General features: G+C 41.2%; 1 protein-coding gene across 1 annotated transcript in view; it reads right to left on the minus strand.

Moving 5' to 3' along the window:
- The window catches only part of CTPS1 (CTP synthase 1), a gene marked incomplete in the record, with an annotated part of 606,469 nt that overhangs the window by 356,857 nt on the left and 222,741 nt on the right, over positions 1 to 26,871 (minus strand). The window contains 2 exon segments of the mRNA XM_044060229.1: positions 7,762 to 7,913; positions 13,821 to 13,901. Of these exon segments, the coding sequence (XP_043916164.1) occupies positions 7,762 to 7,913; positions 13,821 to 13,901 (233 nt within the window).

The raw sequence follows: 26,871 nt of genomic DNA on the forward strand, positions 1-26,871 counted from the left end.
TCAGACACCAGATGATAGACATTGTCCATCTGAATCAATCTCACCTTGGGAAAGGACATCCTCAAAGGCTTACAACATGAGGAGGACTGCTCTTATTTGCAGAACATTGATGTGAAGGTGGGCATCTGCAGAAGACCAGATCCCTTGAATTGCCTCCCTTTGAAATTCCCAACAGGGGAGTGGGGAGTCCATGGTGACTGTGGCCAAAGGAAATGGAACAAATGGTCTCCCATTGGTTACTAAAGGAGACTGCAACCACCAATGAATTTGGCTGTGACATATCCTTGTCAAACTAACTGGAAAGTCCACTGGGTGGGTTAGAAAAGACCAATGAGCAGCCAGAGTCCACTGCAGAGCCCCTATATAAGTGGCTAGAGGAATCAACCAGAGGGTTGCTGCCATATGACCCAAAAGTCTAAAAACTTGAGCTGGGGGTTTCGAGACTGTAAGCATTAACAAAGCCTGAGCACAAAGACTGGACACTCTCGACAGTGGCAGTCTGGCTGATTGAGTCCAGGTGACAACTTATGTACTCAAACTTGAACTGGGTGAAGGCTCAACTAGGGTAACTGACTGTAATGCCAAAGTGGTTACACAGATGGAGTAAGGTATCCCTGGTTATCATCAATGATGCTCTTGTGGGGGTGATGAGAAGCCAATCATCCAGGTATGGAAGAATCTGAAAAAGCTGCAGCCGGAGCCAGGCTGTGACCACTGCCATACATTTGGTAAACACTCGGGGGGGGGGGGGCAGTGGTTATTCCAAATGGCAGGGCCCTGAACAGGAAATGACTGGTCCCAGTTAGAAGTGCAGAAACTTCCTGGAGGTATGTCTATATTTATACAATGGTAGGCATTCTTGAGGTTTACTGAGCACATCCAATTGTCCTTCCTCAGCAGAGGTAAGGAGGACTGCATTGTGACCATCCAGAACTTGGTCTTTTTTCACAAACTGATTCAGTCAGCTTAAATCTAAAACTGGCCCAATATAGTGTCTTTTGTTGAGCTAAAAAAAATCTGGAATAGGCCCCAGATCCTTACTGGTAAGTGGTTCTTCCTGGATGACTGTTTACAAGCAGCCTGTGGATCTCTGCTGCTGCCTGCAATTTCTGATGGGGCGGGACATCATGAAGTTACTTTTGATGAAAGTTTGGAACATCTAAAAAAAGGGATACAACTCTTAGCACCCATGCGTCTGAGGTGATGGCCTTCAAAGCTTTTGAGCGAGGAGCTAACCAATCCCCAACTGTCTCCAGAATAGAACAGTCGGGCAACCCTTAGGACCGCTGGAAGGGCCTGCCAGAGAATATCTTGCAGAACCCCTGCTTCTGCGGACCACCCCTGCCTTGCAAGGCCCATTATGACCCCCCCCCCAACCTTGGGAGAAATCCTCTGAAGCAGTGTTCTAAGAAAACTGCTGCAACTTTCTGGAAAAGCTTGCTGCCTTTTTTGATTCCTTGAAAATGTCTGTTGCGGGATGGAAAAGCACACTACTATGTCAGACAGCATCTTCCTGTCCTGCTCATTCCTCAACACAGTATCCTTCACTTTGGCCCAAAGAGAGAACCACCATCAAAAGAGGCATTGACAAAGGACACTTTGAAGTAGTCTGCAAAGTTAAACACATCCAAGCGTTGTGCTGCATGACAATGTCAGATCCAGACATTTGTGATGCTCCATCAGCACTAAAAATGAGCCTCATGAACACATTGGTGATATAAAACAGGGTAGATAAGTCTCTCCAGTGACTTCAGAGTCTCTGGAGACTGCTGGCATCTTAGTCCTTGTCACATCAGACAAAAAAACTGCAATGAAGTTGGTTATGGAGTCGAAGAAGTTAAATTGGGAGGCTAAGTTGATATCAGAAGCATTGTGATCAGGGCAAGGATTCTCCTTTTTGCCTGGGTTAAAGAGGGTGGAAATACTATCCCAGAATTTTCTAGGGTTCGTCTTATGGTTATTTTGGAGTGTGGTATAGTAGGATTTATGATCTGAAGTGATGAGCTTTTTAACTCTGTTGCGGAACATTTTGCATTCATTTAGGGTGACTAGGGTTTTATTTTTATGGTGGTGTTTCAAGGCTTTATCACGGAGATGCATGACCACTAATGTGTCTTCAGTTATCCAGGGAATGGTGCTGCTTTTAATTCTTTAAGTTTTCAAGGGGGCAAAGGTGTCGAAAAGGTTTAGAAATGTTGTATTAAAGTAGGTGACTGCTTCATCTAGGGGAAGAATTTTTAGAGGCTTCCAGTTGAATGGTTTCAGTAGGTCAGAGAAGGTGTTGGGGTTGAAGTGTTTTAAGGAGCGTATAGAGATGGTGGTATGAGACAGTTGTAGGGAGGGACAGTGACGATGAGTGAAAATGGGAAAGTGATCACTAACGGAGGCAGGGAGGGTACCACTACTGGAGATGAGATGTGGGTGGGATACTAGAATCCAGTCAAGGGTGCTTCCAGAGGAATTAGTCCTTTGATGGTCTGGTTGTGGTGTTAAGCTGGTGAAAGTTGTAGAGGTTAATGTTTAGGGAGTTAGTAGGGGATATAATAGAGGACCAGTTAATATTCACATTGCCTAAGATTATAGTCTCATTGGTTATGTTGGTGGAGAATCAAGAGAGAATATCCTCAAGGATAGGGGTATTGTCTCCAGGAGGGATATAGAGGGAGGCTATGCATATGGACTTATGCCTGTTCATCTGGAGTAGGGCCAGAATTAACTCAGCGTTGGCAAATTGGGGGATAGGCTTAGTATATGGAGTAACTGAAAGGGAGGAAGAATAGAGGAGAGGAACCCCACCACCTTTTTTGTGGGTTCTGTCTTTTCTAATGATACTGTAGTTGGGGGAGTTATTTCAGAATCTTTTAGGGAGGGTTTTAACCATGTTTCAGAGATAGCATGTCATGTGAAGTCTTGTCAGGGGTATCATGACAGCAAATGCCCTGACACCCAAATTCCAGAGGTATTCCCTTGCAGAGACTGAAGTCTGACTGGAAAACCCTAGGAATAGATCTGGATATACCTATTTTTTTCCAACTGGAGAAAAACCCTGAAGTGAGGTGACTAACAGCTTTCCCCAATAAACAGTAAAAAGCACATTCCCGTGTAATGAAGGCAAAAGAGACTTTTGCATGTTCTCTTGGAATCCCAGCTTGGTCAAGAGATCTCTCACCCAAGTCAGAGATTCCAGACACTTTGAAAAAAAAAAGTGTTTGCAAAGATGAGCTAAATATGGAAAAATGTGGATACCGTGCAGCTTGGAATGAACTATAACTGGATCTAGGCACTTTGTGAACACTCTTGGTGAAATGGAGAGTATATCGGGTAAGGTAGAAAACTGATAGTGATTCAGGCAGACACAGCCTTAAGAAAAGCTTGAAATCTGGATGAAAAGGGATACAATAAGCATTTTTTTAATCTAGCATTACCAGAAAACTTGAGACGAAGAGGAGGTATCAGGTTATGAAATAACAGCATTTGGAACCATCACAAATTGGTTTAGGGAAAAAAAAAATAGAGAACTAGTCTAGACATTGTTTTCTTTGGCACCAAGATCAGCCACTGAAAATAAACCTTTCCCAAATTGGGAAGGAGGAAATGGCTTTATTACTGCTTAAGACACCAAACATTGAAGGACAGGATTAAAAAGAAGAGTCTGGACTGGTGGATGAGGAATTACACCCAGAAAAGGAGAAATTTCCTCCCACTGCCATGTGTAACCCTGATGATCAATCTTCAGAACCCATTTGTCTGAAACTTTCAGTTGCCATAGACAGATGTGGAAATTCATTCTGGAAGAGGAAAAGGGAATGCAAGGGTGGGAGGTGGGGACATGGTCCCTTTAGTCATCCTTTTTTCCTTTTACAAGCAACTAACTTACAAAAAGGATCAATAGCCTGAATTAGACCTTGTGCCAGATGCAGTGAACTACTTCTGCCCAAGGAAATTTGAAAAGGAGTTAATACATGTTTATTTTCCTTTTTCTTCTTAAACGAAGAAAATGGGGTCAACAGTGTTAATGGCACCAGCAACTTTTCCATGGATGGGCACAACATCCTGAACAAACAGGGTAGCTTTCCCTGCTCCCTCTCCCAGAACTGACAAAGGTGGCTCTCCCTTGCTCTTCACCCAGTGAGGGGACCCCAAACAGATGCAGAGGCTGTGACTAACCTCCAGTCCACAGTGGCTGTAGGTGCTACACCTAAGGGATCCGGGGTAAAAGATGACTGATCTGATTAACCAGCGTTGGCTGCAGCAGCCTCAAAAAAAAGCAGCACTCCTATTTAAAACTACAGTTAAATTTTAAGAGTCCATTAAAACTCATTTCTAGTTAAAGATTAACCTTTCTAACAAAGGAAGCATAAAAACAAATATTTAAATGTGGAAGGCCCCCTTCTCCAGGGAACTTTTCTAACCAACATGAGAACAGCATAAACAGACTGTTGATCCTTGAAAGCCTGGAGAGGAGAGCTCTCTTCAGTAGCTGAAGAGTTGCAAAGGGTTTGGCACTCAAACCAGTCTTTTTCCTGGACAGGCCTGCCTAATAGTTTGAACATGTGGAAGTTTCCCAGAACTTTGGAAGCTGTCCAGCTGTTATATCCATGTCAGGAAATAACCCATATAACCAAAGCTACGGCAGCAGTAATCAATATAAATATCCTAGGTTGTCACAGAGACGAATCAATTTCAGGAAGGTAAATGGACCCAAACTCATCAGCAAGCATCTGTGCTGTTAACAGAGGTCAGTGCCAAGAGACTATAGGTTGGAACCGAAAAGGAAGGTTGGCTCCAAGAAATACTCACTGGCCTTGTAGTAAGTTAAACTAGTATCCAAGCTGGTTCTGACAGGAGAAGAATTCTGAGAATAACACGGACAGTGATGAAGTTATTAACAGATGATGGGGACCAAGAAACGACTTGGTCAATACTGAGCTCAACCTGACTTCAGTCTGTCTAGACTCGGACCTGTAGTCAATGCAGATAACTCTGTAGGAAGGTCAATGACCGGCCTGGAATCAGACTGATGCGAATATGGAGAAACATATCAAAACTAAGCAATAATTTGACCTTCTTGAAGTTCAACTTGGAACTAGGGTCAGCACTGACACGAAGACGACAGTAAAACAAAAAAAAATCATACCAATTATACAACCACAACTGAATGGGCTAGTAAAGGGGCCCAGACCAAGAAGAACTGAACTCAAGTGTGATCGAAAACACTCATACACATGAAATGAAAATCAACTTCAAAACTATACATTTTATGTTTCAAGCACTAAGCAAGCTATAAATTACAGAAAAGCATCTATACCTAAAGAATAACCATGAAAACATTGCCCACTTTACACAGTGTTAGCAGTATCCAAGTCCAACTGATATCAAGCAGGGACAGGGTTGAAATGGGGCCAAGCACAGAAGGACTGGCTGCAGTGCAAGGAAAAAAAATCATAGAACAGCCACACAAAATGCATTTACCATATTAGAGATCATCAGATGTATCAATAAAAGGTCCCGACTAACCCCAGGCAATGGTAACTGCCAAATGATAAAACAACAACTAAAGATCAAAGGATATATTAAAACAACATTCATATATTAGCAGTCATATTCAGAAATCATGCCTCAACAGAAAACAAATGAAATTAACAGCATCTGTGTAGCAATAATCTAACGTCAAGAAAATTGTCAATGCTAAAAGGAAGGTAGGGCAGACAAACTAAACTCTCAACTCTCACACACTAATTATGGAACTGAATATTGTGTGGTTGAAGGTGACAGGGACTGGGCTGGGGACAAAGTGAGAGAGACAGACCTTCAACAGACGTACTAAAATTCACATGCCAACTCTAAAATTAAAAACAGCAGCTTGGGAGAGTTTACAGATATAACAAAGTCTTATAGGCAATGACAGATCTGAAGAGCAGCTTATGTGCAAAGGATAACAAGTAAAGGGGTGGAGTTCTCCAGCCTACAAAGGTTTTAGGTGCTAAGCTGAAAACAGCCCTGCTGAGATCAAGTCTTATGGGTAAGTAGGAGCTGGACAGATCTCATCACACCCTCAGTTCCCTCGGATTCCTCCAACTCAGGACAGGGAAATATCCTCATCCACTAGTACTTGGAAACATCAGACCTTCCCTGATCTCAACTCTAATGTGAGCAGAGAGAGGAGCACATCTTGTGGGTTCCTAAAGTCATAGGATATACCCACTAAAGCATTAGTAACATAGGCCTGCATTATCTGCCAACACCACCCCCTTATGTTGATCTCCTGCTCCCACTTGGAATGTTCCACCATGTGAACAGTGAGAGCAAGTCCAATGCAATGGGCGTGATGAGGCTGCAGAAAAAGCACTTGTATGAACAGTCTTGTTCCACAGCCAATGATTAGAATACTACTGATCTCACAATCAGTTATGGACAGCTTGCAGCCAGTGAAGGGTGGGGCAGATATCTGTGGGGGGAGCTCAAGACAATGAATGCAGTCATACTCCTTACCTTTTCTGTCCTAATCTGCAATTATTGTCTGATACAGTATATTGGACTTGCACAGACTTCCCTCTACTAAGGTGATCTTGCTCATTGTCAAGGCAGGCCCTAGGCTTATCCTTTATTCTATAAGGTAGCCAGGATGAAGTCCTGGCACATCAGGCACTACTCTGTATATCCACTGTAACAGTGCTATTTCAAGGTCTATATCAATGACCAAATTTGAAAAGCCTTCCAATTATACAGAAAAAGAATCATCAGTCCAAACTGACACATGCCACCAAATAAATATGCCTTTACAGTATGCTAGCTAATGACCGAATTTATTCACACACTAATATAAAACATGCACTGTGGTCAATTACCCCATGTAAGAATTAAACCCTGCACCTTGTGTCTGTAAGGTAAAGGCTTTAACCACTACGCCAATCTCCTATATGCAAAACTGTTCAGACACTACACTGAACAAACAAGTGCATAATTTAACCACTCAAACTACTATGTGGCACTGCTACTAGGTGTTCAACTATTTCAAAACCAATTCAAAGAAAAATGTTCAAGGTAAATCAAAGTATTTGTATAATATAACCCCCCCCCCCAACCAAACACAAACTTGTAAGATTTTGAGAGAAATCTTTTTTTTTTTTTTTATTGGGAAGGGTGCATGAGTATTTTTAGGAGATTTCATTTCCAGAGTGGTGTTAAAAGCTGCATCAAAAAACAGGATTACAAATCAACTGTTGGCACATTAATATCCTACTAAATTAACCTGTACAGCAAAAAAAAAAAAAAAAAGGGGTCACAGCCTTTTCCCCTCCAAAGACATGCCGCACACACCCATACTGCTGGTTACCACGGTTCAAATTGTTTTGTTGACCAAAGTTAAAGCCTGGCTAATACGCAGCAGTTGCAAATCAACGTAACACGATTACTTTCTACAATAAAAAAAAAAAGAAAAGGAAAAGGCCAACTACTGTAATGCCACATGCATACTTTTATTACTGTAGCTTCAGAGGGCCAGGCAGTGATGGGAGTGTCACCAAGGACCAGCTCGTCTCTTCCAGAAGACTACTGTGGAAAAGTTTACTACACTGACCTCTAAGGAACAAAATAAGCTATAAAAAGCAGGAAAACCCAGCTCTCACTCAGAGGGGGAGCCAATGGCCAGCAATGGATTAGCACAATATGTTTGGAAAATATTTTTAAATAACCTGGATATGGCTAAGCACACTATAGCATACCAAGAACAAATACTAGCCATGAATTAGCACTAAATACCTGTCGGCCATTTCTTTCCACTTCATAAGTAATCTTCTGGGTTTTCTTTCAATAGGCAGATCAAGTCTACGCCTGAAAAAGTCAACAACGCCCTCATCTTCCAAAAGTAAAGGTACCCGGTATATAGAAGAGACATCGTGGACACAAATAACCTATCATACATGAAGAAAATGTAATTTTATGAATCCTCAGTTATTTTTTTCAACAATATAAGCTTACGCATACATGTGAAAGTAGTCCAAAGTATATCATTACCAGAACTGCTTCAAGCTCAGACATCTTTACAAAGATCACACCCCCATCACCAAATGACCTTTCAAGCACAGTAAAGAGTCTAGGTAAATAAGCATAAAATAAAAATCAAATATACCACAACTAATCTTCAAAAGCATTTAATTTAGCAGGTCATAGTCATATTTCCAGTGCCGTATGCAGCTGCAGCACATTTTTCAGTCCAGTATGAGAAGCACTGGAGATAAACACTGTTGTTGAGCTCCTTCTGCTCACCAGAGGCACACATTTTTTTCCATCTGGGTAGGACTATAAACTGGGTGGTCAGAAGCCAGACATTACATTAAACAAAAATATCTGATATGGATTACAACTGAGCTCCAGGTGATCAAAGGACCTGCTCTACATCACAGTTAGCCAAATGGCAGCCATAACAATTTACTTAATCCAACCACCAAAGTTTAGTAGTTAAATGGCTATACAACTATCAAAACAAGTTCAAGGATGGTGGCAGGCTTATAAAAAAGAAATAAAACCATCCCTGGTGTGCAGAAGATGAAAGCCAAACAGATCATGCAGTATCTATATCTGTCACAGCCCTTCAGACAATAACTAAGCAGATCTCAAAGCAGATTTTCAAGCAGATCTTGTCACCATCCAAGTCAGCTGCTGGTGATATACACCTACTAACAAGAAAGGCAGGATGGAAGAAATAAATTACATGGAATTTGTGGGAACGATACATGCAGAATACTGTTCAGGAAAAGCAAAGTTTAAAGGAAGGCAGGGTTTGAACAATTTAAATGATGGGAGTGAATGGAAATTGTTGAAAATGTGTATGCTGTATAAAAACAAAGAAAATGTTATGTTTTTTTTTCTATCAATGTACAAGTATCTATGTCACCTTTTGAAAATGTCATATTTAATAAAGGTACTAAATCTCAACGGCAACAAAGCCAACTATTAAAGCACAACAAACAAGTTCCGAACAAGTAGATATAATAGACAGGTTTATTCAAACTGTGAAGTGCTTTTCGTCTTCCCTTTTAGGAAGACTTCAGAGTTAAAATCACTTTACTACACTGTTATAAAAACAAGAGTGTCCAACATATCAACACTAATCTTTCTGAAGTATTGGGGTTCGCATTCGTACCAGATGTCCTGTTTAAATAACTATCCTGTTTAAATAAGTATCCTGTTTAGATAACCTTTTCTGTTTCATAACATCAAAAGTAACTAAGCTAATACAACAATTGAGAATACTTAAGGTTACTAAAAACAAAATAAAGGACCGTAAATAAAGCAATTACCCAACTGATTCCAACTTAAAACTGGTCACTTTCTGGTTACCTCAGAAAGATTAGTGTTGATATGTTGGACTCGTTTACTTTTACGCAAGTATACCATAGTGACAAATTACTTGTTTTAGGACTACAAGAACGAGCTGGGAACTTAGGGAAGTGTTTAATTGCTCATGATTTTAGATATAGAATTTTATTTTATTTATTTTCAGCTTGCAACAACTTGCTGTGTCTTTCGAGTAGTCTGCTTTGCACTATTAGAACAGAGCGGACTACGAATACATTATGGTGCACTACGACCTACACGCTTTGCTAACATATGTATTTTATTTGTTTTTATGGGGATGAATGGTGGGAGTCAACATTGAGACTGTTGAACAAGTATACCTTTGTACAGTAAATACTATGGCAACGGGCGCCTTTTTTACAAGGCAGCTGCTAGTGATTTTATAAATGACAGAGCTGATTTTTGGCGCCACTTTTTGTTTTTATAACAGTGTAGTAAAGTGATTTTAACTCTGAAGAAGTCTTCCTAAAAGGGAAGACGAAAAGCGCTTCACAGTTTGAATAAACCTCTGGATTATACCTACTTGTTCGGAACTTGCTTGTTGTGCTTTAATATTTAATAAAGGTGTTAATAAAATGTCAGGATTGTTTCTCTCCTTCCCAGTTCACTCCCACTGAAAACAAACGGTTTACACAAGGAAGATCAGGACAGCAACATACACTGGCAAAAAACAGAGTAAAGAAGCTGATGGAAAGGACCAACATGGAATGAGTAGAACACTAGTGCAGCTGCTAATTGGGTTCAAGTTTTACAGCAGACATCTACTGTACTGTTGAGTAAGTTTCAGTTAAGCAATAAAGACAGAATGAGTACCAGCAGGGTGCTTGTAAATGTATCACACAATGGAACAGATGTCAAAACCAAGAGTTATACCAGGAGCAGATTCTCTTCCAGACCCACGGTGGCTAGAGGAGTCATGCACAACTCCAAATGGTTAATGTAGATCCTCATTCTCAAAGCAAGATCACTTCCCATGGACTATAAAGGATCCAAGATAAGCTCCCTAACCCACTATCAGTCATCAGGACCTGCCAACAACTGAGAATGCAGAAAAACATATACCCAAAAGTGGCACTGGCAGACAATGCCCATTACTTTAGACCCCAGTTACAAAAGTATGCCACCAAGAATGGGTGAACACAGGATGAATTTGCACCCACTGACATCTCACAGTTCAATGAGTTAACCAGATCTTCAGGCATGCAGAAGGGAAAAACTGCTTGTCATTAAGCCCAAAAGAAGCAAGTAATTTTAGGCTTTAACCCTCCATTGTGCTATCACCATGTTATCAAAGATACAACTATCTTGGCCACTTAACATGGACAGGAACTACTAATACAGGACAGAATCCAACTACAAGATGGAGAAAGATTAACAAGTTTCTCAGAGTTTATGATGATCCTTAAAGAATGCAGCCAAATGAATGTTCATTCAGTGAATACTACCAAGAGTCTCTGGGTGGGGCCATCAAGGGCATGTCCATCAGACAGTACACCACACATTCTACTGTAGGCACTCCTTCAGAACAGTTAATACACACTAAACATTCTGGACCACTGGAAATGCCACACAGTGCAATGTGCATTGAAAGTTATACTCACCCATAGTGAGCCACAGGACCCTCCTGTGCAGGCAGTCAAGGGGTTGTAAATGAACCTAAAAGCACAAAGGTAGAACCATGTCCATTTGCTACAATAATTTTTTTCATGTTGCTGCACAGAGTTAAGAATCTGAACTACCTGCTTAAGAGTATGAAGGGTCTTTGGCCATTAATAGACGGTGACAAACCAGGCAGTTCATCTGAGAGATTGAACGGTCAAGTAAGGCCAACCAGATAGCGGACACAGGAAATTCGTGAAAGGCTTCAGGCAGACAGGCCTATCCAGGAGGTTAGGGGAAAATACTTGACAGATCCAAAAGGGATCACTTTGGCATTGCAATTCCTGGCCCCTTATATAAACCCAAGAATAAAGGGAAATGGAGAAAGGTGTAAAGGAGTCTTGGATGAATGAATCTCTGGAGAAAATTCCCAAGAGAGAAACTATGGGAAAAAAAGTGGTTGCATTTGTAGCTGGATGGGAACAAAAACAGATTACAAAAAGATTTTGCCTGTTTTTGAAACAGTGTCTGTTACTGTCGAACACAGAGATCACTTGTAAGCCATCAGAATACAAGAGCTGAGCCAGTCCTCAAGGAAACTGATGTGTCTCAGGATGCAAAGGGCAACTAGAAAGTGGTTCAAAACAAAGACCCATTTCCATGGCTTACCGACGCAAGGGAAATGAATGAGTTCTCTCCTGCATGTGTACAAGAAGGAAGGGAATCCTGAAATACCTACAAATTAAGGAAAACCACCATTATTAGCAGAAAGCTGATGTGCCGATTAGTCTTAGAAAAAACGCATGTGCCTTGGGCAGTGTACTATAAACTCCTCCCTACTTCACAGCAGAAGCATCTTTGATCAAACTCGGCTGAGGAACAGTGGCCTGAAATGATCAGCCCAGAGAGACTGGATTCTCAAGTCCATCACCCAAGATGCTCTCCACATTTGGATATCATATCCTGTGCATGCAATGTTTCTGAAAGCTAGTCCCCATTGAAGTTACAGGGTCCACTAAAGCATCCTCATCTGATACCTACCATGAACAGACATGTTTACATCCAGTACTCATAGGCAAAAAGCAGCTGAAACCATTCTGCTTTAAATCAGCAGCAATGTAGATAACTAGTGGACAAAATACTGCCTAAATGGAAAGTCTTGCAAGACTGTGTAGAAGATGCAGCCTACAAAAGTAATTGTCTGTAGGAGCATTAGCTTAGAGAAGATTTTGAAAGATTGTTATTCTAAGGAACAAAACTACTGAAGAAGTAGGCCTCGGCAAGCAGTGAACACTGATAGATTCGGACACTATGAACTAGTATCCTAAGTAAAGCGCCTGGAACCCTGCAGCCACAGAGTTACACTACCACAGACCTGAATATGGAAAACACCTGAGGAATGAGATGAGAACAAATGGCAATGTATGTATCTAAAAATGAGTCTCACCTACAAAGGGAAGGAACCTCCTGGATTTGCTTTTAAACTTTATGTGTAGATATGCATCCTTATGGCCCAAAAAGCATATCTAGTCTCCTTCAGACAGACAGAAAGGATATATTGCACCCTTACCATATAAAAGGGCTCCCTGGATTATGTAGTGTGGAAACCTGTGACTACATATGGTGAACACTCAAGGCCCATTTCATTCTTTTATATCACAGCTGGACCAATACAGACTTGTGGGACCTGAAACAGCACAGTGAGGATGGAGATGCAAAGCACAGACTCAGAGTACACAAGACACATTTAGCAGGAGGACGGTAGTTCTTTTCAAGGTGCTTTAACCTTTGAGGCACAGATGCTACAAATGCATATCATGGTCTGAAATAGGTTTAAAGTCATCCGCAGACTACCTTTATGACACTGGATGCAGAATCCATACCCATTTCTCTAAATCCTTAGCTGAGAGGGAAGCCCTAACAAAGGGATTCAGACCGGCAGCCTGGAGTTTCTCCAACTATTGAATTTTAGCATTTAAGGATGGATGGCCTAAACTCTGTGCAAACTGCATAATCCTCAGGAAAATGCTGGGAAGCTAAACACATTTTACATGCTTTTCTTGTGGCAGTTTTCAGCTCCACACTTGCACTCTTTAAACAGCCCACAGCCCAGTTTCTTATTCATTATCCAGAGAATCCAGATGCCAACAAAAGTACCACAGCAACAAAATGGTGCCAAGCTCAGAGAGGACAGCATAGCTTTAATCACAACAGCTAACAAACTATCAAGAGAAAAAAGGACTGGAATGATGTAAGATGCCAAATGCAAGCAAGTCACAACCTAAGAAAAGAACTTCAAAAATGTCACTTCCTAAAATAGAAGCAATAGATCAGAAGTCAGGGACTGGTCAGAGCAATCAGACCATAACATGCAGCTAAAGACATCTGGAATGGGGTCGTTGTGCCCACAGGATCTTTTGTAAAGGGGAGAGCCTTAGGCAGCATGAGAAAGTTTTAGATACCAGGCTAAATCCTGATGGTCTCAGTCCTACTGGTGACTGGGATGAAATTCCAATAACGAAACTGTGGCTCAGGCACTTTTGTCCAACCTTCCATGGCAAATACTAACCTCCTAAAACACTTCATTCTGCAGACTATTTTCTGAAATATACAGATAAGCACTTGAATAAAAAAAAACTAGTACAAGAAACACCTATAAACACATTTTTATTCAACAAAGCCAGTTTTCTCTTGCAGTAAGTGGCATGCCAGTTCTGAACATATTAGCACCTATGGGGCTGCAGAATTTAGATGGCTTTTTGCACCAGAAAGGCACTAAAAAGAAAGACCCTGCAAATGTTCTTTACACTTGCTTAATTTAACCATACCAGGTTTTAAAAAAAATGCATTTTTTTACTAACCTGCTCAGGTTCTACGTGGCAAAACATGGAAATTTTCTCTTTCACAGATTTGTCCAAAGGATTTGCACATCTGCAAACAATCTAAGATGCAAAGAAATATCCTTTAGATAAAGATCACAAAGTTAAACTTCACAAAAGGATTGTAAAAGACCAGCACTGCACTGATTAAATAAAACATTTTTGCACAGTATAAAATATTCTACTACTTGTATTTCCAAAATGCCTATTAACTCTAACGTGTACACTCCTGCATGATCTTCAATCCAGTTTTCTTTTACTACCTTTCTGAGAGACATTTTCAACTCCCTAATCCAACAACATTATTACGCTGTCAATCAATTTTTTAAAACTGTGAACCAAGCTTAAATAAGACAGTAATTTTATTTAAATTTGTTGACTAGGTAGGAACTGATGCCTATAACCCTGTTTCACTCTGTCCATTGACTAGTAATGTATTGCAGATTATGACGCATAAAAGCACATACATGGCATTATACAAAAACAGAGAAACAACTCTAGTCTAGCAGGTGGTGCAGAGGATAAGGTTGCAAACTGTTTTTTTTGTGGTACAGGGTTTGATTAACTCAGCCTACTCTGTGACCTTTATCAAGTCAGAACCAGATATTGCTTCCAGGTCATCCTTTAAGAGGGACTGTGTTGACAGTCTACACAAATGGGTATTTTCACAATTTAGTATTTAAAACACTCTGCCGATATTCTCATCGATAAAAAGTGGTGACTGAGGTAGAAGTAAAAGCAACCGTTATGTAGTTGGTATGCTATTAAGTTACATGCCCCAAAGTGAACTTGCATTTTGTTCAGGTCCCTACAGATGTACATTATTCAGTGTACTACACAAGTATTCATTTATCCTGAGCCTGCCAGTCCAGCCCCATTTCACAGTAGCAAGCATCTTCCTACAAATCATGAAAACAAACGAAAATCTGACTCTTACAATGTTAAACAAGCAATACACCAGTACACACAACTTACCGAAAGTCCAACAACCGTGGCTGGTGGAGATGGCACCTCTATCATACAGGTGGGGCAGACACCTGCCCCAAAACCAACTTGTATGTAGAACTTTTTAGTTTACAAAGCTGGTAACTGTCAAATTGTCATGCTTTACATGAAAGAGGACAGTCCAGTAACTTACAAGTTCTCTAAAAGTGCTCCTTAACTAATAGCTTATGAGAGGTTTTTGAAAAAAAAGTTTGACATCTGTTAGAATGGGAGGGACACATTGCTATGCTGTACAGGGCACCAAATTAGAAACATTTCAGAAACAAAATGAATACATTAAGAACTTGTCACACCCTGCATCAAGAACCCTTTTCCTAGATAGGAATCAAGAACCCTCTCTCCTAGATAGGAAAGAATCTCAACCAGTTAATACCAGCCGGGAAGGAGCCAAAGCACTGCACAAGCAGAGATCCAAAAGCAGCATCCTAGAGAACAGATTTCCCAAATAAGGATGACATTCAAAGTCAACAGTGAGAATGACTGGTGCAGTGTACACAAATGATCAATGCACCATGGCTTAAGCTATGGCAAATATATGTTGATGCAAATATAGAGGTAGACATTCTTCTAATGGAATAAAATTTGGTTGCAACATCTGCAAACTAGCAGGCACAGACTTCAATGGCCAAAAAAAAGCCAATAATTAAACTGAAAGGTTTAGTTTAGCAAAAGAAAGCGGGTTTAAAAGAAACAAACTGCTCTTTCTTCCTGAGCTGATGTAATCACTTTAGGGAATATCTGAACTGCCAGTGTACAAATTCAGGCTATAAATTCACCATCTTATCTTTATTTCTTCTCCCACAAAGACAGCTTGGAATCAGAGGATTCAGACAATTATGAAAAGCACCTTCTGAAGGAAATGTGGGTTTGTTCTGAAGAACATATTCTTCTGAAAGACTAGCTTTGCTTATCGACACAGAAGGAGCAGAAGAACTGAAATTCTATGTGCAGAAATGATGACAATCGGATTCAACTCTACTGTGCAAACATGCACAAATGACAGATGGGCTTGGTTCAATACAAAGACATAACAGATGCAGGCACGTTGTGGTGCTCATAAGACAGGATCACTACATGAAGACTAAGGAGGTTCAATGGGATTGGTTTCCACCACTGAGTGAAAACCTTCCTAGCAACCTCAACTTCTGATGACTCAGCCAGCAAATACAGCAAGGTCAAGTGATATATCAGAAATCAAGCCCTGAGGTGTAAACTGCTATTGGAGTAAACATGAAGGCATCCTTAGCTTGGAATGGGAAAGTCTCCTGTTTCGCCAAAACAAAAACACACAAGCCATGCACTTCTCAGCCATCAGGAAATGTGATAAAAGTAACTCCACCCCCCCTGATTTTTTTTTTTTTTTTTAAAAACCTTCATTAAATTATCACTCAAGACATAGGCAAATATAAGTTAAAAAGAAAAGAAAAAAAATGTTAAACATTTTCCCATTTAAATACAATATATATTTTTGGGTCTGTATCACATTGACAGCTAAAAACACCCAACACCCGTAAGGTAACCTAACCAAAAGCAGGAAATATCTAATGGCCAGAACAGCAATTTTTTTTCCCCGCAAGAGAAAAAAAAAAAAAAAAAAAAAAAAAAAAATCGATGGTCCAACAAACAAAGAAAACAAACCAACAGACAAAATAAAGTGGAGGGCTTTGCCCCCCCCCCCCACACACATACACTTAAAATATACCTTCTCCAAAATCACACTACAGTGGAGGAAATGGCAAACTCTCTGCAATGGTTCTGGCCATTCAACATTTCCTGCTTTCAGTTAAGCAGTGTTGAGGTAAGGGATGTTCAGTGTTTTTAGCTGTTGGTCTTCTGATACAGACCCATATTTTCTTTGTCACCATCAGGCCAACATTACAAAAAAACTGCCAAATTCCGGCCTTCCCTTAAACCTCACTCTGCCCCCTGAACATTATCTTACATGTACTGTTCCCACAAATTCAGTTTACTTCTATGACATTTCCTCCTTCTCTTCTAAAGGCCACTCTTCCAGTTATCTTTTATAACATTCAATATATCAAATACAGCTGGTGTAGACTCTGATTTCCATTTTCTAGGAACTGATTTTTTGGCGGCTAACAGAATTAAACTTAGTAAGACCTTAATCTGTCTAGGTAACACAGATCTCGTATCCAAGCTCAAATGAGTAATTTCCTTACTTATAGCCATTTGCTCACCCAATATTTGATAGAATAATCTGTAGGAATTTTTTAAAAATCTGCCAACTCATTTCACTCCCAAAACATGTGTTCCCAGGTACCTCTCTTCTCCATTACACCTCCAAAATTTGCTATGTACCTGAGGAAAAATTCTTTGAAGTCTGTTTTGGGTAAAAAATACTTACGCAAACACTTCCAAAGATCCTAAACCTTCCAGACTTAGTTGCATACTTGAGAGCCATACATATGTCTTCATTGTTTTCTTGGGAACTGCTTTTTCAGCCTCTTCCCAATGGTTTTCTAATCTCATCTGACTGATTCTTAGTTATCCTGCAATATTTTACATGTCCTACTAATTATTCCTTTAACAGCTGCTTCTGCTTTAGAGTCAGCTAAAAACTCTACCAAGACAGGTCTTTCACTTAAAAATTCCCCTATCCTTTTCTCTTTGCCTGTACTCCGAGATCAAGCCCTGGTAGGAAAGGCAGCCTCAAAAGCCTACAATCCAAATGTCTTCCTGACCTCATCCCAATCTTACCTTTCCAGATTTGCTCCCAATATCTTGGTTCCTTTACCATGTTTCTCCAGTAAATTCTAACACTGTCTTGCCTATTTTCTGTTCCCCTACTTGCATTCATCCACCACTGACAAAAACCCCTCTCTCCACTTTCGTATTAACTTAGTTTGCAGAACACTTTCTGCTACTGTATGAATATAATATTATGTATGGTTAATTTTCCTTTTAGGATCTGCATCCAAAATCCCAATCACTCTATTTCTTGAACTTTCTCTCTGAATTATAGCCTTCTGCTTGTGTTATGTACATCAGTCTTAACTGCGTAAAAATATCCTTTCAAATCAGGTAAACCTAAACTACCTTGTTTTACTGCAGAATCCACTTAACTCTTGTCCTCGTTCCCTCCCAGAAAAAATCATTATTATTATTGTCCATAACCTCTCCTCAGGTTGATAAGTGTGCCTGACCCATATACAAGGCTAACAGACTAAAAACATTTTCACTGCTCTTCTTTTAACCATATCCGTAAGTTTCTAGTTTCTCAATTTTTGTATTATCTTTTGTTTATTGTACTCCCACATATCCTTAGCTGCTAAAACAAAAGCCTTTTTAATCCACACTCCTAAAAACTTCATCTTATAGCCCCATAAATATGGGTATTGCTGAGCCAGTGCGTGTGTGTGTGTGTGTGTGTGTACATCTCTATAGCCTTTGTTTTAGCTTCATCTATTTTATTTCCCTGAGAGACTGATTTTCTTTTTATGGATTTATCAGGTACAAAATAACATCTGCAAATAAATAAAACATTTCTTGATTACCACACCAATTATACCCTTGTAATTCTGAGCCTATAGTTGCCAACGGCTGTAAATATAAAGCAAATAAAAGGGGAGAGAGGACACCCCTGCCTGATTCCTCTGTTCAAACACAGCTTATCTGAGAGGAACCCTCTCACTTTAATTCTCGTCTCAAATCCTTCATATATCCTTCCAATTAATCATATTACTGCTCAGGGAATGCAAATGCTTCCAATACCCTACCCAAAATCCTAGATTACTCTGTCAAATGCTTTCTCTGCATCAAGACCCAACAACAACAGGGGTATTTTCATACATTCTGCTTCCCTCTGGATCATCATTATATCAATCTTGTCAAATGTTTGCTTACCCTCCACAAAACTACAATGATCTACATCAATCTTGGGAACAACTTTGCCATTCTTTTAGCTAACAAACACTTTACAACTGTAGCTTAAAATTGAAAAGGACCTATATCAAGCTGGGTCTGAAGGGTCTTTGCCATCTTTAGGTAACAGCCACCACAGCTTTTTTCCAAGATGTTGACGTTTCCCCTTCTTTTATAATACTGTTAAATAAAATCTACCAGATCTTTATCACTTTCTTCCCTCCCTAATCCCAAACTTCCACAGGAATACCTTCTGTTCTTGGAGACTTTCCTGAAGATAGATTACACATCACTGTTAAGATCCCATTTTAACTGTTAGTTCAGCCTAGTCTACCCTTAACCTTGGCATTACTAAGTTCAACAAATATTGGCATTTGTACTCTTTCTTGATTTCCACATTTCAAGGCTTTATACAAATATTCATAACATTTCTGGAGTAACTCTAAAACCTCTAAAAGATCTCTGGTTATTTTTCTTGCTGCAGATTCCAAGTCTGGCGACAACACTTCATCATTCTGTTGCACAAGTCATTGTGCTAAAAGTTTTTGTCCTTTGGAGTTAGCAAAAAATTGATCAATTTTTCTAAACTCATGCATATTATCCAGATATTACCTTTTTTTTTCTTTAGCACTCTGCATTTGCTCCTCATTTTGTTCTGGGAGATTTCCCTTATTCTACAATACTTTAACCTATGTCAGTCTCTCCAAGTAATTCTATTACTTAACCATATCTTTCCTCTTATTCCGACCATATTTTGTAAACTCCATTTACATTTTATCTAAGTCATTAGCTATAACTTCTGAAGACATTTCTCTTACCTAACAAGTTCTGAATAATTTCCACGACCCACTCCTTAAATTCCTCCCATTTTAACAGGTAGGTGGGAAAGTATGTGTCTTATGTTTACTTAATTACTCTGCATTTTTATGTTTATTTGTGCAACATCAGAAATAGTTATCGGATGTGTCAAAGCTTTCAATTAAAGGCACATGTTCCTGTGAAATAGAAATCCTATAGTCTAGCCCAATTATTGCACCTTGAGGAATAATGTGCAAATTATCAAGAGTTCCTACTATTGAATTCGCATCTCCCACACCAAATATTTTCATAAATTTCTTAAAAAATCTATCCTCTTATTCTTTGCCTCCTAGGTCCCAGACACATCCTTACTATTGCAAATCAAATTCCAGCCCCTACATAGCTATAAATATTCCCTGCTGAAACCTGATTATATTCTTTTGAAAACTGCTATTATGGGGCTTATTAGATTTTTAGGAGAAATAAAAACGTCACTGTAATCCTCCTCCCTTGACAATAATCCCTTACTATCACAATATACCACTTTTGTCTCCCCCATCAATCACCATTAGAGACCCTCTAGCAATTAGTAAAACTACTCTCTCCTTTTCCTTAGTCCTCAATATTCTGCTGAAAAAAAGTTATGTACTTACCATAACATTCGATGTTTGTAGTCCATCTCAGCCTTCATTCTTACACTTGGGATCGGAGACCAACCTCGGCTCCGACTCTGCCTTTCTCTAGCTCAAAAACTCATCTCATGGCTAGGCGGTATCCCATTCATGCATCACTAACATAACCAAGATCTTATTTGCAGCAAGGAGAAACAGAGACAAAGAACAAACCCAGTTGAAAGGACCAAACGTAACAAAAAAGGCAGTAGACACTCTACCTCCAGGTACTCAAGGAGGGGGCAGGAGGGTGGGTTTGTAAGAATGAAGGACAAGATGGACTACAAACATCGAACATTATGGTAAGTCCATAACTTCTTTATGTTCTGTAGTCATTTCTCGCCTTCATTCTTACACTTGGGACAGTGTCCCTAGCACTTTCATCTTGGGTGGCTCATTGGAAAATGCTCCTGAGTACTGTGGAACCAAAGGAAGACCTGTTCCTGGAAGCCATATCCAATTTGTAGTAAGTAATGAATGCATGAGGTGAAGCCCATGTTGTTGCAGCACAAATGGTGTCTATTGGAATTTTAGCCTGAAAAGCTATCTAGGTAGACACAGACCTAGTAGAATGAGCTTTCACCATGAAGGGAAGATCTTTGCCACTGGATGAGTATACAAAGTAAATGCAGCTGGAAATCCAGTGAGATAATGTGACTTTAGAAACTGGAAGGCCGTTCCTAGTATCTGAAAAAGAAACAAGCAATTGTTCTGACCTTCTGAAATCTTTAGTTCTGTCCAGATAAAAACGCAATTGTCTATGCACACCCAGGTAGTGAAATTTGTACTCTGCCTTGTTAGAAAAATTAGGGAAGAGCACAGGTAATTCAATGGACTGATTAATATTGGCCTGCGAAGAAACCTTAGGAATAAAGGAAGGGTTTTTGTCCATAAGAAGACCCTATCCTTGTGAAACACCAAATAAAGGGGCTTAATGGAGAGAGCTCGCAGTTCAGAGATCATTCGTGCAGAAGTGATGGCCACTACAAATATAGTTTTCCAAGATAACTTAAGGTCACATGTTGCTGAAGGTTCGAAAGGGCTTGACGTAAGTCAGTGGAGAACAAAGTTCAAATCCCATGGTGCCACCGGATCATAACTGGGGGTCTTAAGGCGGTCCCTTTAAGGAAAGCACTACACAGTCTATGAGCCACAAGATTAGGTTCATTAGCCAAATGAAAGGTGGAAATAGCTGCCAATTGAACTTTAATAGTGGGAGCTGCTAAACCTTGGTGGAATAACTGAGAAAGTAAGTCTAAAATGGCAGAAATGGGAGCTGTGTAGGATCAAGGTTTCTCTCATGGGCCCAAAAGGCGAATCTTTTTCATTTACTGGCATAAGTTTTTCTGGTAGAAGGTTGAGTGGATGTCTACAACCCTCAGGAGAAAAGTCATGAAGCCTGACTAGGGATGGAACTGAAGCATCCAAGCTGTCAACTTGAGGGTGTGGAGAAAGGGATGGAACACCCCTGACATGTGCGTCAGCAAATCTGGCACTGGGCCCAGAGTCCACGGTTTGTCCATTAGATGAGTTCTGAGAAAGGGGAACCAAATCTGTCAAGGCCAGTAAAGAGCAATTAGAATCATTTTGCTTCCCAAGGATATTGCTTTCTGAATTACCTTCGATACAAGGGGGAAAGCATAGATAAGTCCCGAGGGCCAATCGTGAATGAGTGCATCTCTTGGTGTTTCCCCTTCTGGAGGAAATCAGGGTGAAGTAGCTGCTGCATTTAGCATTGAGAGGAGTGGCAAACAGATCGCAGCAAGGCTGACCCCATTTGCAAAAAATTTGTTCTGCAGTGTGTGTTCAGAGACCACTCGTGAGGCATTAGAAGAGGCCTGCTGAGCTTCTTGGCCATCACGATGGATTTCCCTGGGATGTGCATTGTGACCAGAAAGCGCTAGGAAGACACTGCCCACTCCCACACTCGAAGGGCTTCTCCACATAGGGGGGTAAAGACTTGGTCCCTCCTTGTTTATGTACCACACCACCGACATACTGTCCCCGAGTGGATCGCAATTGTCCATAGAGGGAGAAAGCTGTGAACTGTTTGCAACGCCAGAAGCACTGCTCTCATCTCCAAGACGGTGACATGAAAATGAGCCTCGTGTTCCTGCCACGTGCCTTGGACTGTTCTCCCTAGAAAATGCCCCCCACCCTATCTGGGAGGCATCCGTAGTCACAGTGGCAACAGCGGGGGAGGAACAAACGGTCTTGCCTGTGTTTTAATTGCTGGCCTGGGTTCACCAACGAAGATCCTGTTTGCACAAATCTCATTAGGATGGGGTGAGAAAGTGGTAGAAACTGCAGTGACCACTGAGCAAAAAGTAGCAACTGTAAGACCCTCATGTGCAGTCTGGCTAATAGAACTAGTGTTATTGTAGAAGCCACTGTCCCTAAACTTGAGCACCATCTTTGCCTTTGCTTTCCTTAGAGGAAGTAAGCTCAAAACTTGTTCCCTGAGGCTCTGTATTCTTTCTACGGGAAGGTAAGCCCTCACTGAAACTGTTTATTTTGGCGCCATGGTAGTATGCATCTTGGAGGTTTATGGAGCACATCCAAATGTCTTTCCCTAACAACGGGAGTACCGACTGTAAGGTGACCATTTGGAACTTGGATTTCTGTACAGATTTGTTCAATTTGCTGAGATCCAAGATGGGACTCAAGTCCCCTGTTCTTTTTGGCACGAAAAAGAATCAGGTGCAAGTCCCTAATCCTACTTGGTCTGCGGGGACAGGTTGGATGACTCTTTACGAGCAATGTTTGGATTTCTAGAATTGCTGAATCTCTGTGATTGGGTGGAACATCTGGGATTGGTCTGATCCGAGGGGGGTGGAGAAGAGAATGGAATATGGTAACCTCTGGTAAATATCTTTAATACCCACTTGTCTTGAGTGACATCATGCCAGGCTTCTGGGTATAAAGAAATAAGACCCGCGAGTGGGTCCAGAGACGGGCAGTTGGGCCTCCTTTCAGGAGCGCTGATAGGGACGACTACGAAAGGAGTCATGGTCTCCCTGGTTCTGCGGACCTACTCTGCCTCTAGGGCAGCGTCTACCATTATTTCCTCCTCCTCTGCCTCTGGAATAGGAATCACCTTGCGCGTCCTGAAAAAAAACTCTGACGTTTTGAACCACATTTTGCCGCCCTTCTGCCCTTTGGGATAGGGTTTAGAAGTAACGGAAAAATGGACTCACATGGCACAGGGATTTTCCTTCCTGCTCGCACCTAGTGAGTGTATCCTTTACCTTGGTACCAAACAATGAGGATCCAAAGGGGGCATTGGTAAACGTAGACTTGAAGGCCTCTGCAAAGTTACACAAATGCATCCAGGAGTGTCTTCTAAGAGAGACTCCTGAACTCGCTGCCCTACTCACTCCATCAGCTGCATAAAATATCAGCCTCATGGAGGAGTTCACAATAGAATTTAGGGTAGACATCTGTGGTTAATCTGAGACATCGCGTCAGATACGTTACCCTGCAGAGTCTCTTCCCAGCTTTTTTAGATAGTCTCTTTGGAGCCTTGTGAAATGAGACAGGTAGTTCAGCGATCTAAGTGTAAAAGCCGCTGAAGAAGAGACACGCTTCCCGTACCTATCCATCGTTCAAGACTCCTTGTTTGGTGGATGGACAGTGGAGGAAGTTTCAGCAAGTTCCTTTTTGGTGGCTGCTGCCACCACCATGGCAACTACTTGAACGCCCTTAGTTAGAAAGTCCTTGTCCTGAGGTGCTGACAAATTTATTTGGTCTTTTAAGAATCGGTTACATAGAATCAGGAGATTCCCACATCTTTTGACTCATTAGATCCAGTACCTCTTCAAAAGGTGGAGACACCCAAGAGGTGGAGGATTGAGACCCGAAAGCCTTCTGGTATACTGACTCATGAGAAGGGGATGTGGTGGGCCAGCCGGCTCTCTGTTTCAGGATCTCAAGGATATCTGTTAATGAGATATCAGGACAACTTGGTGGCCCCTTCTGACTCCTTGAGGTCAGTGTCTGATGTAATAGACTCATCTGGGGAGTAGGCATTCTTCCTCTTAAGTCTTCCTAGGTGGCTCCTCAAAGGTATTCTGGGGAGACCTCAGAAGACAGGGGACCACTCATGGAGGTTTCCTGAAGCTGAGAGTCTCTGCTGTTTTGGGAGAGAGAGGGAGCGGAGACCGAATTTGGCGCTTTAGGGAGAAGAGTGTCGGTACCTCTGGTTGAAACTGAAGACCTGGAAAGCACACTCATCACCTCAAAGGCAGATGCTCCCGGCTCAGAGGATGCCCCCTGCTCTGAAGATGCAGAGGAGGTCCACAGCACCGAGCAGATGGGCTTAGAGGCAGATGTAGGGTCCAAGCTCACCTGCGCCAAAGCACCAAGAGGTAGGCTCGGAACTGAAGTTCGATTCGAAGCGTTCACCCACGGGCCTGACTGGAGAACTGAGGACCCTAGACCCCACAGATTGGCAAGGAAAGGGCGGAGCGGATATCGGAAATGAGAGACCAACTGAGGTAGCTGAGACGGACCTTTCCACAACCCGAGGCACCGACAACTCTGGCTCCGAAAGCTCAGAGTGGCTCGGAGGAACATAGACAGGGTGCAAGGGGCACATTGGGCTCCAGAGCAGATTGGGACAGAGTCGAAAGTAAATTTGAAAGAGTCGAAAGTAAATTTGCCAGTGCCGAAGTCTGAAGTAGTCTATGCACCTCTGTCTTAACCTCATCAGAAAAGCTCCTAGAGGACCTGGAAGATAGTGTGGGGGACCTAGATTGCTGGAAGACAGGCGACCTAAGAGTCGGGGAAACGGATCAGAGTTCAGATGACCGGCTCCAAGATAAAGTCTCCGTTATCGGCTCCGACGCTCCAGGAGCCAAAACTGATGGATCCACACTGGAAACCTCTGTCGGCACCGAGACAAGTGGAGCCGACGAGGATGCAGTCATATTGATAATCTTGTCTGGCGGCTCAGACGACACAGAATGTATGGGAGACCACCTTTTTGTTTGTCTTTCTTGGAAGAGGAAGGAGATTTAGAACTGGAGGATGAATATGCCAATTCCTCCTCAAAGGAAAGTTTCAAAAGTCCTTTCAAAATAAATTTGTTCTTCCTCTCCTGAAGAACCGGGGGACTAAATGCATGACAAAACAGGCAAGACTCGGAAGTGAATAGCCCCCTCAAACAATACACACATAGATCGTGCCCATCCGTTAAGGATATTTTCTGGGCACATTTATAACACTTTTTGAAGCCCGAAGGCTTGTGATCCTTCGTACCTTTGGACATAGTGCAAAAACCACAAAAAACAATGTACAACTATATTCAAAACAGACAGACCAGCACAGTACAGAAAAAAGGCAAATGGAGAACTAGGTCCTCTAATTTAAACGGGCCTAGCCCTAAGAGGAGATAAACCAAGGGACTAGGTCCTCCAACTTAAGCAGGCCTAGCCCAAGGAGAAAGGAAAAGGCAACAAAAAAACAATCAGCACAAGAGAAGCGATGCAGGGATACAATAGGCCAACAGAAGAACAGCCAATCAACGTACAAACAGTACACAGAGTAAACTGTGCAGCAAATAGTCTAAAACAGACAAGGACTGCAAAAAATACACTAAACTCCCAAAAAAAATTTTAGCCAACAATAACTAGACAAAGATTTAGAAAAACTTTCAGTTCGCCACGGCCAAGAAGAATCATGTCTGAGCTGAACGAGTGGCAAAAGAGATCTGGGTAATGTAAGTGATGCATGATGGGATACCTCCTAGTCACGAGCCAACCAGAAGTTTTTGAGGCAGAGAATGTCCGAGTCGGATGCGAGGTTAGTCTCCGATCCCAAGTGTAAGAATGAAGGCGAGATAGGACTACAGAACATTATCCCATTTTGAAATCCTCTTGTCAAATTCACATGCTTATTTCTTTCCAAACGTGTCCTGCAGCATTGCAATTTCCATTCTGCATTTCTTTATATAATTCAATTACTCTTTCCTTTCTAACTATAAAGTCCCATTCACGTTTCAAATAATACGGACACCATAGCCATCATGACAAAGTTATTGTCTCCACCTATTATATGTGACACTTTTTTTTAATGTGAATTTCCAGCCTTTATGTTGCATGCATATACAGTTGTTTCTTCTCACCTCCAACTGAGCCAATGTCATTTTTCAACACTGTTTAAATGAAAATCAACAAAACAACCACTAAATACGGAACCCCTCATCCCCTATTAATTATCTAACCTAAAATTACCCATGCTAAACAGAATGCTACAACTTGCGCTCCCACTTAGGCAGTTTACTGTCTGTTTTATCTCTCTACCCCCTCCCAGATGACTCGCAGCTTGTAGGCTTTCAGAAAACATAAGCAGCCCTAAAAAGTGCGCTACCTATATTTAAATACAACTAAATTGTACACTGTTCTGCTAACTGCATTAAACTCTTAAAGGCTGCTAGGGAGGTTAACTCTCATTCACGTACCATAATTTCAAGCTTAATTTTTTTCACTGAACTGTTTGCCATAGTACCTTTAAATTTTGTATTTCCCACAGCAACTGTTGTCAGGATTAACTGCTTGCACCTGCAGACATGCTGACTTCATGAAAATGAACTCCGCAATGAGCCTTTGTAAATTTCACCGAGAAAAGAATGCACTGCTGCCCTCAGCTGCAGACATCTCAACTCCACTGAACATTTT

The sequence above is a fragment of the Protopterus annectens genome, chromosome 1.part2, assembly GCF_019279795.1.
Source record: "Protopterus annectens isolate FY-2018-M chromosome 1.part2, PAN1.0, whole genome shotgun sequence".
NCBI classification, from domain to species: domain Eukaryota; kingdom Metazoa; phylum Chordata; order Ceratodontiformes; family Protopteridae; genus Protopterus; species Protopterus annectens.